This window comes from Plectropomus leopardus, chromosome 23 (genome assembly GCF_026936395.1).
Source record: "Plectropomus leopardus strain MGB_pleo_1.0 chromosome 23, ASM2693639v1, whole genome shotgun sequence".
NCBI lineage: Eukaryota > Metazoa > Chordata > Actinopteri > Perciformes > Serranidae > Plectropomus > Plectropomus leopardus.
The window spans coordinates 5,386,200-5,405,843 of record NC_142198.1 but is presented as its reverse complement, the minus strand read 5'-3'; the positions used below and the strand labels follow the sequence as shown (position 1 = coordinate 5,405,843).

Here is a 19,644-nt window from a genome sequence, read left to right as displayed (position 1 = left end):
TGCTATGGAAATACTGAGTATGTGTCAGCAGAGAAAGCTGATAAAATAAATCTGCTGACTGCTGTCGGGTCTTTAATTCGTCGCTCCTGTCCGTCTCACTGCTGGCAGTGATATCAGAACCTGTATGTGGATCTAATGTTTAAAGGCAACGCATTAACCAGCAAACATTCATCAAGAGCCTGATGCAACATAAACCTCAACCTGATCTGTACTAGCTGCTACTGTGCTATAAAAAAAAACACATTGATTGATTGACATTGAGTTACAGTAATAACGGTAATGGACGTAATAACACAGGCGCCAGTGGTCGTTTTCTTCAATAAAATTGTGGCTGATTTTTCCACACAAGCTTAAAGTTATCCCTACAAGGAATACAGCGGTGTGTGGATTAGTCGATGTGTCTGCAGGGCTTCAGGAAAAATCAGAGTGGGATTTAAAAAGATCAGAAAATCAATACTGGCAGAGCGCACGGTACAGTGGAGAATGAGTGGTTTTTATTTAAACTACACATCGGGCATGAAGGGCTTTAAACTGCCAGATTTATGCTGACTAGAGTGTCATTGCACACTTAATACGTGACCTATTTTCATTCCGGTGCAGTGTAACGGGCATATCTATCATCTCATGAGACGCCCTGACATGAAGGTTTCCATCTTTGTCTTTGCCCTTCGTTTTTTCTGCAGCGATCCCAGAGGAGGGAAAGAGCGAGAACGGTCACTAGTGCTAATGTCGACATGATGTCCATGATGGTAGATGATGATGTCAGGGGGAGCAGAGGGAAGACAGAGGTGACGGAGGGACCCCTTGCTGATATGTTAACCAATCTGTGCATTGAATGGGGTAAAACGGGTGAAGATGTGTGTGTGTTTTGGAGAATCTTGCTCTGATGAGAGGTCGATGCATGTGTCCTTGGCTGCCTATCAACTGTACACCACAGGGATTAGCCAAACTCTTCAAACACCACTTTGCACACTTGCAGTACCGCCGGACGCCACCAAGGGGAGCTCTGCATCTGTGATCATCTATTAAAGCATTCCTCCCCCCCCTTCCTCTTCTGTCTTGGCGGAGAGTCCCTATCACCTCACCTAATTCTGTCTGCTTCATTTTGTCCCGCACAAAGCTGACAAATTCATAGGTTTTGTGGAGAAAGACGGCAAATATACACATACAGAGAGAGTGGAGAGAGAGAAAGAGAGAGAGACGGGTTTGTGAGAGCTCACAGGCTTTACTTATTTCGGAGCTTACTGATGCAGCGGTAGATATGCATGACGTTGCAGGACCCATTAAGAACAACAGACAGAGAGTGGATGAGACTTTGGAGACCACTGGGGCTGTACGATAACCTCAGCTGAAATCAAACGCTTGTCTAGTAGACTGCGGGCTATTTTTAGAGCCAGATATCATGTTTGCTCCAATGGGAAGAGGAGTGGAGAGCAAGAGTGGTCTGTGTTTGTGTGTGTGTGTGAGGGGGTGGGGGGTTACATGTGCAATTGTGTTTAAATTGGATAATGTAATTAGCAGTGTTTATCGTATGTTAACCATCATCATGCCTGGTATGAGGGAGAAAATGTGCAAGTTGATGGTCAATAAGCATGACCATAAGTATTCTGTAAAAGATGTTAATTAAGAGGAAAGGGGGAAGATATTGTCATTATTTTGTGTTGGACATGTGTGTCATTAAGGGACTCAGAAGGACATGTTTTGATATTTAGACATTTTGTGTGTGAATATACCATATTTGGAAACTATACTGTATACAGGGAGTGGACAAAGTAGTAAGCAGCAGTCTGTGTAAATTTAACCGTTTTTGGAAGGCATAGTTTGTAACATCTTTGTACTGGAAAGCATTCTGGACACTTTTTTTAATACCTCAAAGACAATTTTGTGTAACACACACAGTATATATGCTGCAAACTTACATATCCATCTTTTGGTTATGTCGAACATAATCTCTATAAACAGATATCTTTTCCAAGATCAAGATGTTAGGTATTTGAGGTGTTCTGGTTTCTGTTTGGAGTCTGAGGAATATTGACCAATCGGGAGTAAGCCGGCTTGTTTTCTATGTTTTTTTTTATATAACAAACCTGTGTATGTATGTTTCTTGAGTGTATAATGTTCTCTTTGTTGCTGCAGCGTGGGTGAGAAGCCCAAGACAATTTTCCCAAACAAGAATTAAAAATTGAAAAAGTTATTCATAGATCTTAACTCTTTGGACACAATGATGATTTAGCTTTTTGCTAGCTGTTTTTCTCTTAAATCTATATTCATTTGCAGATATCTGTGTATAATGTAATGACTCTGTGTAAATAGTCTCTTAACTTGCTGATCAGACTGTAAACAATGACCAGCATACAGAAGAGGATGTTTTGGTATGACCATAAACTGGCTTCACTGAAACCTCCAAAATATTGACTCTTGCCCCCAAAGTCCAAATGGTCAGAGTGACAGCAGATGGGCTAGACTGAATGGAACATCTTGCTACTTTTATGGACACTATGTGCAGCTATTTAAAAGACTTTTTTAAACTAAAAATCTGACTATTTTTCTTTTCTTTTTCTAGATTTTCATAAATATCTTTGACTTGAGTTTAGAAATCCTCAGCACTATAGATATATACATACTATTATTAAGGAATAATTTCATTGGCCACCAGCACAGTTTTACCCCAACGATCAAAACAGTGTAATCCAATCCTGAGTAACAATGATTATTGTTAAAATCTTTAACACATTTCTCAACTGCTAACATTAAAGGGGAAAACAACCTACATTAAGAATTCCAATAATTATTTTGATGGCCTATGAAAGTTTAACCACTACTGAACATGAGCTACTCCCTCAAAGTCTGAAACCACAGAGGGAAGCCTAAAACTTGATGTCATGTCATCATGTCTAAAGTCTGGAGCATAGACAATGAATGAGAATCTAATTTTGTGGACCCACAGAATGTTTTCATTTCAACTCATTGTCTGTCGAGCACCTCCTAACTTTATACCCTAGGACATCACATTTTGAGTTTTAGCGCTCTAGTTTTTGGATTTAGAAGACAATATTTACCATAATTGTTGGACTGTCTTTGACCATAAAATGTATAGTTTGAGTTTAAAAATGCTTGTAGTTCCCCTTTGGGTAACTGCTAAACAGCAAGTTTTTGTTCCTGTACTTCTTACTATACATGAATTAATAGATATAAAACAGAAAAAGCAATTTATTTGATGGAATAATAATCAGGTAATGGTAAGTGTGTTTGATTAAAGTAAGTATTAAGGTTTTCTACAGTGTTCGTCTGACGTATGTAAATGCACATGTGTTCTGTGGGACCTCGGAGCATGGAAGTGCTGATTGATCAGCTGGGTATCAGCCCTGGAGTAAACACAGGGTCAGAGGTGGTCAATGTCATCGATACCTCTGCACTCGTGTCTCTCACTGGGGATGGTTCGGTGTAAATCTAGAGAGCTCTTTAACACTTAGGTCGCCCGTTACGTCAATTACAATGATCCACTGTGGATTCAAGCTGTTATGTGAGTTAATGGTGGACAGCACGGGATGTGGGTGGTTAGCTGCGGGTCGTGGCAGTGTATCTGCTCAGCTACATTACATTAACATATCATTATTGAGAACAAAGTGAGATTACCTTAACAGCACTAGATGTGTCTGCTAGTTATTCAAAAATAAAGTTATTTAAGTTCTCACAGTTCTCACTACCCTTGAAACCAGAGCAGATGGGTTTGATTTCTTTTAAAAATGTGGGAAGAAGGCAATGAGCATTGAAAAAATAAAAATTAGTCAAAATTACAAGAAAATAACCTGAAAATAAATTTAAAAAATAAAAATAAAATAAAGAAAAAGCAACTCCCCTGAAAGAAAAAAATAACAAAACAAACAACAACAATAAAAACAGCAATGATGTGGGAAAGTGCTTAAAAAATTAGTTTTTCCCCAGCATTTTTCCATTTTTTCTAGAATTATTTTCCTAGCTTTCTTGCAATTTGTAATGCATTCATTAACAAGTTGCTCATTGCCCTTTTACCATGTTTTTTTTTAAAAAGAAATTTAGCCAATTTCTGCAGGTTTCAAAGTTAACAACTTATGAAAGGCATCAAGAGGCAGCACAAGAAAAGTGATGTCACCCCAGGGTTTCAAAGGGTTAAATCATTTAAATTCTAGTTCAGCTCTATACAAGACACTGTTGTGTTAAAACTGTATTTCTAAAACTATATAGGTATCATTTAATAAAAAATAGTACTGGTATTGCTTAAAACTGAATAAAAATGAGATATATGTTTGATTTTTCTAGCAACATATTCAACAATTACAGGAGATTTTATTGTTAATGCCAGTACTGACAGACAGACAGCACACAGATGTGTAGACAAACAGGCAGATAATAGTGTCTCAGTTTAATATGTGTGCAGGCTTTACTTATTTTCCTAATGGTCATTATGTTGCAGTTGGTGGTAGGTGGGTTGGCTCATGCTGTACATCTTTAAAACCATGTTGGCTTCCCCAAACTCATTAAGCTAGTCTCACTCTGCTGATCGCACACAGCTCTGCAGCATAACATATTTGATCTCAGTGATGCATGCATATGTGTGTGTGTGTGTGTGCGTGTGTGAGAGATGCAGCATCTTGTGTGTGTCTGTGATCGTTTGCCCTTATCAGAAAGCAAGCCCGGCATAAGCTAATAAAATATCAGCTCCACAAATCTTGGACTATTTCCATATCCACCATTCAGAAATATTTAATAATATTATTGCAATATGACAGAAATTGTAGAGTTCGCTTGGAAATTCCAACCTATAATTTAACAGCACTTAGTCCACATTAAGAATCACTTTGCTCTGCGGTTTTCGTCTCCAGTGTCTCAAAGTACAACAGTTTGATGCTACGTGCTTTCTCTGCATGTTTTCACAGACAAAAAAGTTGGCGCACCGTGTTTGTGTTAATGCATTCACATTGGGCTTTTTTGCATTCGGCAGTGCTTACAATGCCCATTATTAGCTCTGACAAGCCATTCATTCCAATTACAATTACTAAAAAAATGTGAAGGAGTAAGCAAGGCAAGTGTAAGTGAAATTGATTGTATCTCACTGCTGGTAGCTGCAACTGCCAATTGATGACCTACTGCCTCCAGAGAGTCAAGTGTTTTGAAAGTGTACTGCATGTGCTTTGCTGTGCATCTGTATGTATGAAACAAAGCGGATGGAAGAAGCACAGGGACACACCTTTCCACACACAGGTTGCTGGGGCTCTTTTGTTTTCCATTAGCTACGATTAAAGGTTTGTAAAGATGTGTTGGGTAATTTGTTCAGAAGGGGTTTAAGTGCATTGTCACCTTTGATAAATTAGGGTGCATTCCATTTGTGTAGCTGAGTACATTATGCGCATACATTCCGAGCGGAGCACTTTCACCACTTGGTCATTAATAACGGCACAAAACAATACCCCTGGCAAAACGTTTATGTGTGCATAGTGGCCTTTGATTGCGTTTATGATGTATGTATATGTTGCATTAACTATACATTTACTGTAATTGTGATTATAGTCTCATTTTCACATGTGCTTTGTTGTTTTTTTTCATATTTCGCCTGGAATGACCTCTGAATATGAAGGTGAGAATCTTTGGTCTTTTTAGGTGGAAAAAAAAAACAAAGAAAGAGAGAGAAAAACACAATCAGCCTTCTGTTCAATGTCGACCTAGAAAAAAAAGAAACTTCTGTTTAGGTGTCGAGGAAACAACAGAAGAGAAGGAAGGTGAGACAAACACTCCCTGTGTGCTCCATGTGCAGAGAGAAAAGATGTAAAGACGGAGAGTCAAACAAAGCAGCAAAGATGGCAGACAGAGAGGCCCCCGCTCCAACTGCGGTGGCCCTGGATTACATGGGCGGGGGTTTACCTGGCGCAGGTTGCGGGTGACGCGCACGTCATGCCAGGCGTTGTCGTTGAACTTGCCGTTGACGGGCTCCACCAGGGCCTCGAATGCCCCCGAGCCCAGGTTGATGACCAGCCAGACGGCGCCGCTCTTCAACGAGAGGTTCACATAGTCTGCAGACTTGCCGGTGTGCAGCATGAGGCCGTTACGCTGCAGCGTGCGGAAGGAGAGCGTGATCTCGTCGGTGCTGCTCTGGATGGGTGTCAGCGACAGGTCGTAGCAGAAGAACTCGTTGCCTTTGAAGGTGGCTACTGACTCTTCCTTACCTGGAGAAAAGGGAAGGAAGAAAAGGACAAGAAAGATTAAGTAAAATACATGCAAGATTTATTGTCGCGTTTTGGAAAAACCATACCATATTGAGATAATAATGGTTATTATATCAAATCAGCATATTTCTAAATGTCCTAAAATATGCCCAGAGGTGAACATTAATGAGAACATTATAATGCATTAAAAGCCAAAAACCAATTTCCATGCAGATAAACTCCTAAACACTGGTATTGCTCATAAATTTCTCTCAACCAACACTAATACTGATGTCAGAATGTATAACTTTAATTTACTTTTAATCATTGAGTCCAAGTGGATGTTTGTGCCAAATTTAAAGAAATTCCCTCCAGGGGTTCTTGATATTTCAATGACGAGAATATGATGGATGCAGAGTCTCGCAAAGTGACCTTAACATTTAACCACTAAAATATAATCAGTTCATCACTGAGTCTAAGTAGACGTTTTGTGCCAAATTTGAAGTGTTCTTGAGATATTGCACTGACAAAAATGAGATGGATAGAAAGTAACAAGGGCCTCTACCTTTGACCAACAAAATCTCATCAATTCATCCTTGACCCCATGTGCATGTTTGTGCCAAATTTGCCAAATTCCCTCATTGTATTCTTGAGATACTGAATTCATGGGAAAAAGACAAAAGATGTCACAGTGATCTTGACTTTTAAGCTATGACCACCAGAATCTAATCAGTTCATCCTTGGCTCCAAGTGGATGTTTGTGCCAAATTGGATAAAATCTACTCAATGTGTTAGAGATATGGCTTTCACAGGGATGAGACAGAAGAAGTCACGGTGACCTTGACTGAATCCAATCACTTCATCATTGAGTCCAGGCGGACACCTACGTAACCAACTCTAATACTGACATAACACTTCATCACCTCAAGCAAGATTCTCATGATTCAAATATTTTGAGATGAAACTGATTAGCTCTGGTTATTGATTCCAGCGTTACAACACTGATTGTTGCTGCAGCTCCAAGTGTGTGCAAGAAATGTTTTTGCCATGGGAACCTTATGGGGCAAAAATATTAAAGTGTTTTATATAAAAAATAAAAGAACAACACACAATAATCCAACACCATGGAATGCAGAATTAGAGTGGTGTGAGGAAAAACTGCAGAGGACATAACAGGAGAAGTACCAGTTCCAAACTGAAAGGGAAGGAAAAGGTGTTGACAACTTTGCTAATGCCTGTCAGTCCGTCTGCAGCACATGGCCTCCTTCCACTGCGGTGAGCTTCGTTCACACACTACCAGTCAAAGCAGCCAGTTTGTACAATGGACACATGTCAAACAGCAGCCTAACAGCAGCAGGGGAGGACAGCGTGTGCATCTGTCAGGAACTGAACAAACACCTGCAGCTGTCACAACAGAGAGTCACGAAGCAACTAAACTCACAACAGTGACACCTCAATTGCAAGTCAAAAGTGTGGACACTGAGCTAACGTAGCTTTATCTAGTTGTCTACATTATTTTCTATGATTCAATTTACACAGTCAATTTTATTTATTCTTTTTGTTGTTATATCGCAATTATTTGGGATCATATCCTGTCTTTCCCCCTCAATTTTTTGACTTTTGCTACTCATTTCCCTGAAGGATCAATAGGGTTTCATCTGTACTTTAAATATAATAACAACTAGAATCATCAACTCCCAGATGTATGCTTCCACGAATCAGTCAAATTGCAGTTACAGTTTCCAATAATCTGGCCACGGCAGCACAGAAGATCTATACAGTCAGCACAGTCTCAAGGTAAATGTCACCAATTCAGTATCTGACCAAATGTCTCGCCATCTGTTCCTGAGTAATGAGGATGAATTATGATCATAAAAGTACTTTTTTTATTAGAACATTATGATGTCACAGTGAAGTTGACCTTTGACCTTTTGGATATATGATATAATCACTCCATAATTTTATCCTGTTAGACATTTGTGTAAAATTATGTCATAATGAATGCATGAATTTTTGAGTTATGGCCAAATACATGTTTTGTGAGGTCACAGTTACCTTGACCTTAGACCGTCGACCACCAAATTCTGGCCAGTTCATTCTTGATCCCAAGTGGACTTTTGTAACAAATTTGAGAAAACCTCCTCAAGGCTTCCTCAAGATATTGCATTCACAAGAATGAGACGGACACAAGAACACAGCGACCATGACCACTGACTTGGACATTTGTGCCAAATTTAAAGACATTCCGTGAAGCTGCTCTTAAGATATTGCTGCCACAGCAATGAGACACATGCACTGTTACAGACTTTGTTAGTTCATTGTTGAGTCCAAGTGGATGTTTGTGTTAACATTGAAATATATGCATTCTTGAGTTATTGCATTCACAAGAAATGGCCAGATGGACAGACAAACTGACGAACGACGGACGAACAACCCAAAAACCTAATTGCTCTGACCACATCTATCGTCAGCACAGTTGCATAAAAAAAAGTCGGATCCCCAAAACTGCATACCACAAATGTTCAGATGAGTACAAATCATTTACTGCTTGGAGGGGGAAAAAAAAAGCAAAAGATGCACACAACACCACCAATTTCATCAAGATCTCTCAACTCTCTAATAACTCTTCCCCACTCAGTGGTTATACAAATCAGCTGGTTTCCCAACATGAACTGTGATCTGAAGTGACACTCTAGTTCCTGAGTTCATTTTACCCCTCCTCACCTCTGTCTCCCTGGGGAGGGGCCAGATTGAAGAATCAGCCTCAGGTAATGAGGTTTAGGGCTGAAGCAGGAAAGAGAGGGGGCAAACTCAAACCGCCAAGAGGCCCCCGTATGGGTGGATCATCAAATCTAGTTTATCCTGAAGTTCCATTACAGCGAGATCACGTCGAGACCTCGGTGCATTTCCCTGGGGAGAGAGGCTGGGGCTGGCCAGAGGGGGTGGTCCGCTGGCAGACAGATTGAAAGCCAAATTTCATGAGCGAGCGAGTTCAATCGCCGCAGGAGCAATCTTAGGTGAGAGGAGAAGAGTTGAGATGGATAATAGTGTGTCCATGTCATAGCTGTGCGCCTCTTACTCAGATATGACCATGGGCAGCCTACATGAGGCAAATTACACTATTTCATTAACATCAAGTTAAAGAATGACTGCTGTAGGGAAGTCATATAAAAGAAAAAGAAAGCTATACTGAGAGGCAGAAAAAGCACTGAGTTAAGTGACATACTAGCCGCCATAGTTCTGGAACATTAAAGAGGATGACAGAGACAAACACTGCCACATAACATGGGTGCGTGCACTCACATAAAGGAAAACATTTCATGTGTAGGGGGAGAAACACAGAGGAAGTGAGGGACAAATGGGATCCAGACAGAGACAGCTACTTAAAAGACCATTTTGGCTGAAATCGAAATTTAGAGCAATCTCAACTGAAGTGTGAATTGTCATCGAAAAAAGGCATCAAAGGAGGGAGAGAAAGAGATGAAGGGGAAAAATGACAGAGGAGAGAAAAAAAAGACAAAAAACAAATCCCCCCCAAGAGCAGCCTCCTGGCGGTGCCTGCGTTGCTGATGTAGGAAGAACAAAAGCGTAGCAAATGGACCACGGCAACCATTTTCAATTATGTATTAAGCTGGACCCCCTCCCAAAGTATGGGCTGTTTAACGGTAAGCAACAAACAGCTAGTGATTGCTTCCATGAGCTCAGCGAGATGGAGCCGCCTGTGATGGAGAGGCACGAGCTGCAAACGAAAAAAGTTTCTTTTGTTCATGTCTTGTTTAATGAATAGAAGGCTGAGAGGAGGAGATAAAGCTGGAGAGGAGTGGGGGGTGACAGGAGAGAACTAGGGGGTGATGGTTTTCACTGTTGTACCCGTCAGTCTTGTTACGCTGCCAACAACGCCCCTTGATAAAATAAATTAAAATAAAGTCAAAAAAATATTGGTTAGCCAGTAATATATGTATCATAAATGGACAATGACGGGGGGGTGACGGCTTTCACTGTTGCACCGGTTTGTCTACCCACGCTGCCAGCAACGCCTATAATAACAAAAATATTGAAACTGAAGGGAAAAAAAACAAACAAATAAAAACTATTGACAATAATACATTTTTGTGATCCAAAAATGGACAATGATCCATGGACCATGATGGGGGGGGGCGACAACTTTTACTGTTGCACCTGTCTGTCTGCTTATGCTGCCAACAACACCCGTCAAAAAAATATTTTAAAATTAAAGTAAAAAAAAAAAACAATTGACAAGCCGCTAATACATTGCTGTGATATCCAAAAAATGCACAATATTTCATATTACGAGTTAGGTATTCTGCAGGAAGTTTGCTCCCCCACACTGCAGGGCACTTTCAAAGTTTCCCAGGAGAGAGAGAGTAGGATCACTTCAGCCTCGGCTTTCAAGACACGTAAGCTAATATAAGAAATAACTCTTTTCTTTCCTTTTCTGAGAACCCTTCAGCTCCGTTGAATATATGCTCGTTGGTATACGTCTGTTTCTCCTCTTACATCAACTGTACATCTCTATCTCATCCTCCCCCTCCCATGATAGCACTTTTGTGATTACATGCACACACACACACTTGGAGCGCCGGTGTACGCTTTTTCACTCAGATCAAATCTCTTTCCATAAAGCCCAAGAGCCGACACCGTAGCCAGAGGTAAGACAAGACACACAAGCACGCTGCAGAGACTTAAGTGCTGTCAAGGTCTCAATTAACCTCGCACAAGGCCCTGACTACATTACAGAAATGACTCATTTGAAATTTAGCCACCCGTAATAGCATCTTTATTATTAATTAAATGTTGAGCTCCGCTGGTATTTGATTTCGGTGCGTTTGGTGGACAGACCTCTAGCGCTGGGTATTATTCAGGGTCAAACATTATACTCGCTGCGTCTAGGCAAAGCAATCTAACCAACAATTGCTTCATGACTAAACAGATGTAATGAAGTGTTTATCATCTGCCCACATGTATCCAGCAGAGGCCTTTCATGATGCTGCCACTTCAGGCTGCTTCTCCTACGCGTCAGATTCACAAGTTCAGTGGCTTCAAAATGTACCAATGCAAATATATATTTTAAAAAAACAGACTGAATGACTCTGCTGATACAAATAGTGTTGTTTGAGCTTTTTGGCGGTACTCTATGCAGTTCTTTCTGAAATACTGAAACCCCAAACCTCCACCAGCTCTTGAGGTGCTGCTCTCTAACTGACATCTTATTTCACTGGAAGAATAATTTTCTCAACCCAGGATTGAATACAATATCACACCACCTTATTTCTAAAAATGCTCAAAAGTCTGATCTGACATGGCTCCCAGTCATATCAGATCAGACTTTAAGGTGCCTCCGATCTCTTACAATATTGTGAGTTGGCACATCCTTTCCTACTTGTCTGATCTCTTCAAAACTTAAATTCCGTCGATTGCTCTCTACCCTCAGAACATAGGGGCTCCTTTGAGCTTCCAGCATATTATGTCCCCTTCCTCTGGAGCATAATCCGTACTGACTTCAGACAGTTTGACTCTGTTGAGGGTTTCACAGACAAACTTAAAACTCATTTTTGTGCCTTAACTTTTACTTATGCCGGCCTTACACAAAACAACTTTTCAATTGATTTCACCGTCACAGACAAATATCCAAATCATGCAAATAGTAATGTCTTTTAAACCTTGTCAACAACCAATAGCAAACCAGGTAGATGGAAGCATGGAGGAGACTCTACGAAGGGGCAAAAAAATCTTGTCTTGTTTTTCTTAGACTGGAAAAGGAGGAGGTATGGTGTGAACAAGAGTCTGTGTTTATTTCAACGTGTATCTCATCCAAAAACCAGCACCAGTTTTAGTTAGAAATCTTAATTTTGGAAACAATTTGTTTCTCATTTCTATGGCCCCCTACTGCTACAATAACACGGCTAACCAAATAAGGCAGATAGCTCATTGAGGCAATAACATTTAAAATGAAAAGTTTGGCATAATATATTCCACCAAGAGTAGGATGGGAAAGAATCTCTAAAGGAATCCAGTTGTAGTCTTGCAAATAGTGACTCTGCAAGATCCCCAGTCTGTGCAAAATCTTTTGTGTTACTCCAACCTCACATTATCTTTGGATGAGAGAGGGTGTCATACTTGAGTCCTTTAAAGTCTTTTCAAAGTCTTCTTGTGTATGGTAGCCATTAGTTGCTTATTCTTTGATTACTCCAGACAGTAAAATAACCTCCAGGTCTATAGTATAAGGTGCTGTATATCATTATCCCTATAGTGGGAATCTATTAAGCCCAGTAATTATAGCCAATGTTTGTCTTGCTGACTCAAATATTGTAAACTTTCCGAAAACCACTGCATTAATCTAACCCTTTGTTTGTGTTCACATGAGTTTCCATGTGTTGCTGTATGCCTCTCTTTCTCACTATTTCTTCCTCCCTGTCCTCTCTTTTGTTTTCACTCAGGCATCTCTGCTGTATTATCAGCTGTCCACTGGGACCTCTCGCTCTCTCTCCCTTGACTGTCCATGCCTCATATTAGATGTTTGGATCCAGATCTTAATCCTTTGGGAGAGGCAACCTCTCCTCTTGTGTCCTACCTGTTTGGCGACACCTGAGGTTTTTCTTTCAAAAAACTCTGCCTTTATATGTTACACAAAGCGGATTCAATAACCTCAACCACCACCGCCACCTCTGTCACAATCATGCCATCAGCAATAGCAAAGCACTTCTTTTGTGTCAAGTGGCGTGCTCTCTGCAACCTTCGTTGTTCATTGGCAGAGCTTCAGTTCTTTGAGCTGTGCAGTGAAAACGAAAGGAGAGGAAGAGGACGGAGCTCCAGCCTGAGTGGAATCAATGCCATTGACTTGGACCATCACACACTCCAACCCACACATGTACCGTATTCACATAGTCCCACTACAGCTCCACTTGAGAGCCAAGTATGAGCATCACGGTGTGTAAACAAGTTGTCTGCAAGAGCAATGCCATGAATTATGATCTATGGATATTTATAACAAGTGTCCCCCGCTCTGGAAAAACACAGCTTCATAAATGGTGATAAAATGTCACGAGAACACAAATACAATCTGTGTTTGTCAGTGCTGCCCCGAAAGTGCCATTTTAGGCCGTTCTTTGGTGGATATTACAGTAATAAAAGCGCACTGCAGCATGTGTTATTAAATTGGATTCAGCTCAGACTGAGAGAGAGGGAGAGCAGGTTTAATAAGATGAGCTGCATGAATAGCTCCATCCAAACTTGTGTGGTGCATTAGTCAACGCATAATGAACCTTAACATACTGCTTTTTGGCCGATTGGATTACATATTGGGAGTAATTAGGTATTTTTTTGGGGGGGGGGGGATTAGAAAAGAGAGAATGGAATAAGACAAGTGTGTGAAAACATTCAAAATCTATGACCACATGCTGGCAAATCCACTCGTCACATCACATTACCTCACTGCTCTTACACACACACACAAACACACACACGTGCATATACAGTCACCCTCTATTAGCTTCCGACGAGCGCAATCCGCCCCGCAGAGAGAGTATCAGACGGCTTTAGAGGAAGCGATTCAACAGCGAGATGAGAGGGAGCGGCGGGGAATGTATGGAGCATAGGAAAGCTTTGATGCTGCTTCATGAATCAAACAGGCCTGCTGGGTCCACAGGCCGGCTACTGTCCCGTGCTAGCTCTGAGGCACATGCAAAGGCTTGTGAACTGCTGGGGAAATTGTCGGTTTGCCTATTAAATGCTTGGCCAGTGTTAAAAAACTTGCACAGGCACAAATGCTTGCAAAAAATCCCCACATCACATGAGTAAATAAAAAAGACATATGAATATGAATATGCCAACGCAACTCATGTAAATGCTAAAGACCTCTGGGTCTACAAAAAAAAAACAAAAACAAAAGGAAAAGAATGAAGACAATGACCAAGTAAAAGAGGATAAGACAATGCAGATTTTTGCAAGGCGGGGCGGGTTTCAGTCAGAGGGTGGTGGGGTGGGGTGCTGAGAAACTGCTGAGGTTGGATGATTGATCGATTGCTCAGATCTCCATGCCCCCTCCCAGCTTTATGTTTCACTCCTCATGGATTTTACTTTCTCCAATAGTCCCTCACACATAAATCTGAACTGTCAGCGCTGCCTAACAAAAACATACGTGGTGTTCTGAGCTCGGACAAAAGCCAAAGATTTACTCCCTTGGCAACGGCCTGTCTTTCAAAACCCTGCTGTTTACTGGCACTGTGCTGGACTCTCCTGGATTACCCCAAAAATAGCAACACAAACTCGGATTGTTTGCATTGCGAGTGTAATATTATAAGAATGTTGAAAAATGTTTAAGATATATCTCCAGCTGGTCAGCACTTCTCAGATGCAGAGTATGTAATGGTAGTTACACCTCTATTAACTGAATGGCTAAACTCCAACAAGCTTGATGTTTTCAGACTTCAGTACAGATTATATTGTTCAAATACATACATAAATTATCGTATGATTTACATCGATCTAGATATTGATCCTAGATCTGGCTGTTCCAGACCAAACACAACTTTCAATTCAACTTATGCCTACCATACACTGCAAATCTTTGAAAAGACTTTTGAAAGCCTGAGAGTTTTTAGTCACACACTGTAAGATTTATCAAAGACGGGGGATCTTGCAATATTTGCAAGACTTTAACTTGAATACTTTTCAGATCATTTCTCATCCTGATCCTGGAGGAAACTTAACACCAAACTCCCTTTCAAAATGTTTACATTTTAACTATTCTTTTCTTGCCACAAAGACAAGTAATTCTGAAAATACATGATAAAAGTTGCCATATGTAGTATTCTTATCGGCATCATAATAATCTATAAGGATGAACTGTTTTTGCGTACAAACTAAACCCAGGACTGAGCCAAGACTAAAAACTTACTAGAATATAAAAAATGTTGGATTTTGTTGGATATCAAGACGGGTGAAAGACTACTTTTGACCCCTTTACGCCAAACTACTGAGATCACAGGAGCGTGCATCAACTAACGTATAACTCTCACAATTTATTCCAACATTGGAAATTTGTCTCCGGCAGTGAAATTGCTTGAAAAGTCATTTGTTGTAGGGCTGCCATTGCACGTTAATTTTTTTTTGCTCTGAAATGAGTCTACATGCAAGTCCTAACCCTGATGATACAGGCATATTAAGGCAGTAAAGGAAGTGCTGCATTACATAGTTGGCTCTTCATTGTATAATCTTGCTAAATTTCCAGTTCAAAGGGGTTTGTTTTTTTCCATAAAACTACATACAATATATACCATATACTACTTTATCATTAGGTATGTATAACTTTACAAGCAAGTCTTTATTATCTGATCCTTATCACACTTTTTACCCCATGTCCCTGACCTAGCCTTTGACAGTATCTAGTTAGCTGTATTGGTAATTTGTGGGTGCATTAATGGATCTTTACCTCCAATCTCTTATAAAGCCATCGACACCATACTGAAAAAAAGGAGCATTGTTCCCACCATCAACCCTCTCTACTCTCCTTTCTCTGCACAGCTGGTGATTACTGTATGTATCGATCCAAGGACTGATTGCAATCCTGTAATGAAGGAGCTATAATTTGTTGCCTGCTCAGCTCATTTGCTGAAGGCCAAAGTTCTCTGTTGCACTCACTAATCCCTACCACTTAAGATGGGCTTGTTGAGCCATGGTGAATGTGCTATCCCAGCATTCAACGTGACTCTTTTTGTTCTAAGGGTTGCTACCAAAAGAGCATGGGTGACCATATCAAATGAGCTGCCCATAGTAAGTTTTTGTCATTTTTTTCATTGACCCCAGTGTATATTGCTTGCAATTAAGTAATTTATTGTATCACTTTGATTTTATTGTATAACCTTCAGTGAAGTATTTCTATAAGCCCATTTGGGTTTCTAACTTCTACAGCACCTTTTTTTTTCTGTATTCTTTTTTTGCCTGTTTTCTTTTTATTGGTACGAATAAACAAAATAAATGAATAAAAGTGTGAGAACATTATTCAAGCTGTCTTGGTTGCCTTCTTTGAAATCTTTCGTCTCGGTGAGCCAGGTTTTGGAACTATAGAGCCAAACAATTCCTGGAGGTGATGCAGGTGGATAAAGAGCTATAGTATTCAGGGACAGTATGTTTGTTATTTGAGGTGGGAACTCTGGTAGACAAATTTGAAAGAGTAGATGTCAACATTGAGCTCAGTATTAGCTAATCTGAAACAAATTTCTGAAGAAATTAGATGTATAGGCCTCAAATGAGGTTATTACTTAATCAGTTACCTTCACAGGGTTTAATCTTTTTTGACTCTGCATTGAGAAATGTACTTGTAAAATTTGCATCTTCCATTCTAATCATCCACTTGACTTTATTAGTAAAATTTATGTCTACAACGTGTGCATAGACTACCCATGACTAAGTGCGCAGGCAGACAGCACTGGTTTTAAGAACCCTCGGCATAAAGACACTTGATTAGATTCTTTTTTGCTCCTCCACATTTAAATGTAGCTTCAGGTCACATTTTTAAGAGTGAATGGTTCGTTTTAATTTAATCCCCAATGCTGGTGCTTTGATTGACAGTATTTGAAGGTCGCTTGAGGAGCGTACAGGTAGCAAAGGAAAAAAAAAGAAAGTAAATCTTTCCATAGCAAAGAATCAAGCATGATTTGCATACTAAATCTGTTCTCCGCTGGTAGACTTGTACTGTGAGCTGGGTCGCATAACCCTGACGTGACACTGAAAACAAGGTGTGTCTCGAGTTGGGCTGTGTCAGCACTGCGTGCTAAGGAGCAAGGCAACGCTTTGGTTTGACCTTTTTTGACTCCCTCACTCACCGTCAACTTTACATCTAACGTTTTCATGAGACAGCTCTGCCTGTCCTCCTTTTTTAAACATTCTCGTTCTTGAGGATAATTTGAGGTGGTAAAGGATAAGACTTAACAGGGATATAGCAGTTGTCTTTAATTGTCTGTCGCCTTGGAAACAATCCATTTTGCAACTGCAATATCAGACAGTATGGCAGCAAGCCTCGTGACTCTGCTTCACCTCTTACTCTCTCTCTGATTTGCACTCTTTCTTTTTCTTTTTCACTATTCATTGTTCCTCGGTCGTTTCTTTTCTCTCATACTGTGAGTGTCTGACAGGTGACTATTATCACAGTGGAGGGCTGTTCAAGTCTCAGGGCTCAATGGCGACACAAAGTAAATGTCAAGTATACTGACACTAACGATGGGCTCATGTACTCCTGATTGGCAGGCTCCTCAGCCAACGGGGGAGCTCACTGCAAGACAAGCAAAGTATATCATAAGCCCTTACAAATTGCCCTTTATCAGTGGGAGCCCCCCATCATGATGACATTGTAAGTAACATGCTGAGAGTTAGGATTACGAGGGCAAAATGACCAAAACAGTTCACCCACATTTAAATGCATGGTTCTCATGTTTCTAAGATTGAGATAATAAAACTTTAAATCAAAAACATTTGATCAAAAAAAAAGAGAAAACTTTAAATCAATAGAATTACAGTTGTATGCCTTCCCGAACCAGTCAAGTTGCACCTACAGTTTACATCCTGTCTGTCCAGACTCATATCTAGCCATGACAGCTGACAATGCTGAAAGTGTTGCTGCAAAGAAGCTATATATTCTAAAACAAGGATGCTTCTCACACACACCTTTAATGCATCAGTACAGAATATTTATAAAATCACCACAATTTCAAGGTGGGCACAAATGTCTCCCCCACTACTCTTGAGTTATGGTCTTGAATAATGTCCAGAAAAGTGTTTTTGTAGAACATTATGATGTCACAATGATGTTTGAACTTTTGGATATAAACTGTCATCACTTCATCATCTCATTCTCTTAGAAATTCATGTGAAGTTTGGTCTAAATTGGGCGATGAAGTCTTGAATTACCACCCAAAACATGTCCTGTGAGGTCAAAGTGACCAGCACCTTTGACCACCAAAATCTAATTAGCTAATCCTTAAGTCTAAAAAGACATTTGTGCAAAATGTGAGGTTATTCCCACAAAGGCCCTCTTGACATATGGCATTCACAAAAATGAGACAGATGCGACACTGACTGTGACCTCTGACCACCAAAATGTTATCAGTTCAATGTTGAGTCCAATGTTGAGTCCAAGTGGACATTTGTGCCAAATTCGAAGAAATTTCCACAAGGCCTTCATGAGACTCTTGAGATTACCTTCTCAAGATTGAGACTGATGCCAGGTCACACTGACCTTGACCTTTGACCACTAAAATGTAATCAGTTCATCATTGAGTTTGAGTAGACTGTTTTGCAATATTTGAGGAAGTTCCTTCAAGGTGTTCTTAAGATTTTGAAATCAAGAGAATGAGATGGATGCAAGGTTAAAGGGACCTTGACCTTTGACCACCAAAATCTAATCAGCTCATTGCTGAGTCCAAGTCAAAGTTTGTGCCAAATTTGAAGAAATTTCGTCAAGCAAAGATTTTGCGTTCAAGAGAAGGTGACGGAAGGATCGACAACCCGAAAACATTATAAAATCCCTACTATTCACAGTACTACTGTGAAACCTATGAAAATGATTTAACAAGTCATCTGCAGGGGGGAAAAGTCTTTTCATAATGCTGTTTGTCAGCTGTTTGCAACTCAAAGTTATTATTTACCACTGGGCCAATGTTCTATACAAGACCTGCAACTTATTACCAAGATAACTTAACTGTACATTTCCTATTTCACACAGACAGCTGGCCATTCTCTGCTACAATGATCAGGCTAACATCTGTATATTTTACCTCAGTAACGTGACATAGGCCATGTGAAATACAGGGTATGGATTTCCCTCTTTCTATGGCCTCAGTGAGCATTGGTCCGACTTGGCTCATTAACTTTATATTGAACTGTGTTGAAAATATCTCATGGAAGACAAAAACCCATTTGAATATTTTCACAACGCCACCTTTAAACAAAGCAATCACAAGAGCATATGGTCCGCGATATAACATATAAGATACTCTTTAAAAAACAGATTACAGTTGTATTAAAATGTAAAATAACTGCCAAAAGAGAAGCATGCATTAAATTTAATGAAATGCACATACTTGCACAATTTATCAAAGATTACTGTCAATAAAGCAGAAAGAAAATGAAAAACAATGAGGTGTTTTTTTGGAAGGGTGCTGGATGTTGTTTTATGCGAGTTCTTTTAATTGTATGAAAATCCTTGGCAAATTGCCTGAAAAATTACCCATTGTAAAATGCTTTACTTAATATGTTAATGCCATCGTCTGCTATAAAGCAGAGTAGTGTTGCGGTTTAGTGTGTTTGTGCCCATTATTACAATAAAGCCAGAGTGCTGTAGCACTTAATTGGCCTCTTCTTTGAAAAAAAAATAAATGCATCATCTCAGCCTAACAAAGTCTGGTTTCTCCAATAAGATGCTTAGTTTTGATGTTCTGTATGAGACAGA

At 40.0% G+C, this 19,644-nt stretch overlaps 1 protein-coding gene across 3 annotated transcripts in view; it reads right to left on the bottom strand.

The window, feature by feature from the left end:
- nrxn2b (neurexin 2b) overlaps positions 1–19,644 on the bottom strand; it is an 883,386-nt gene that overhangs the window by 492,387 nt on the left and 371,355 nt on the right. For all 3 annotated transcript variants that reach the window (XM_088073122.1, XM_088073124.1, XM_088073123.1), the window contains one exon: positions 5,899–6,200. In XM_088073122.1, the coding sequence (XP_087929248.1) occupies positions 5,899–6,200 (302 nt within the window). The remainder of the gene's footprint in view (positions 1–5,898; positions 6,201–19,644) is intronic.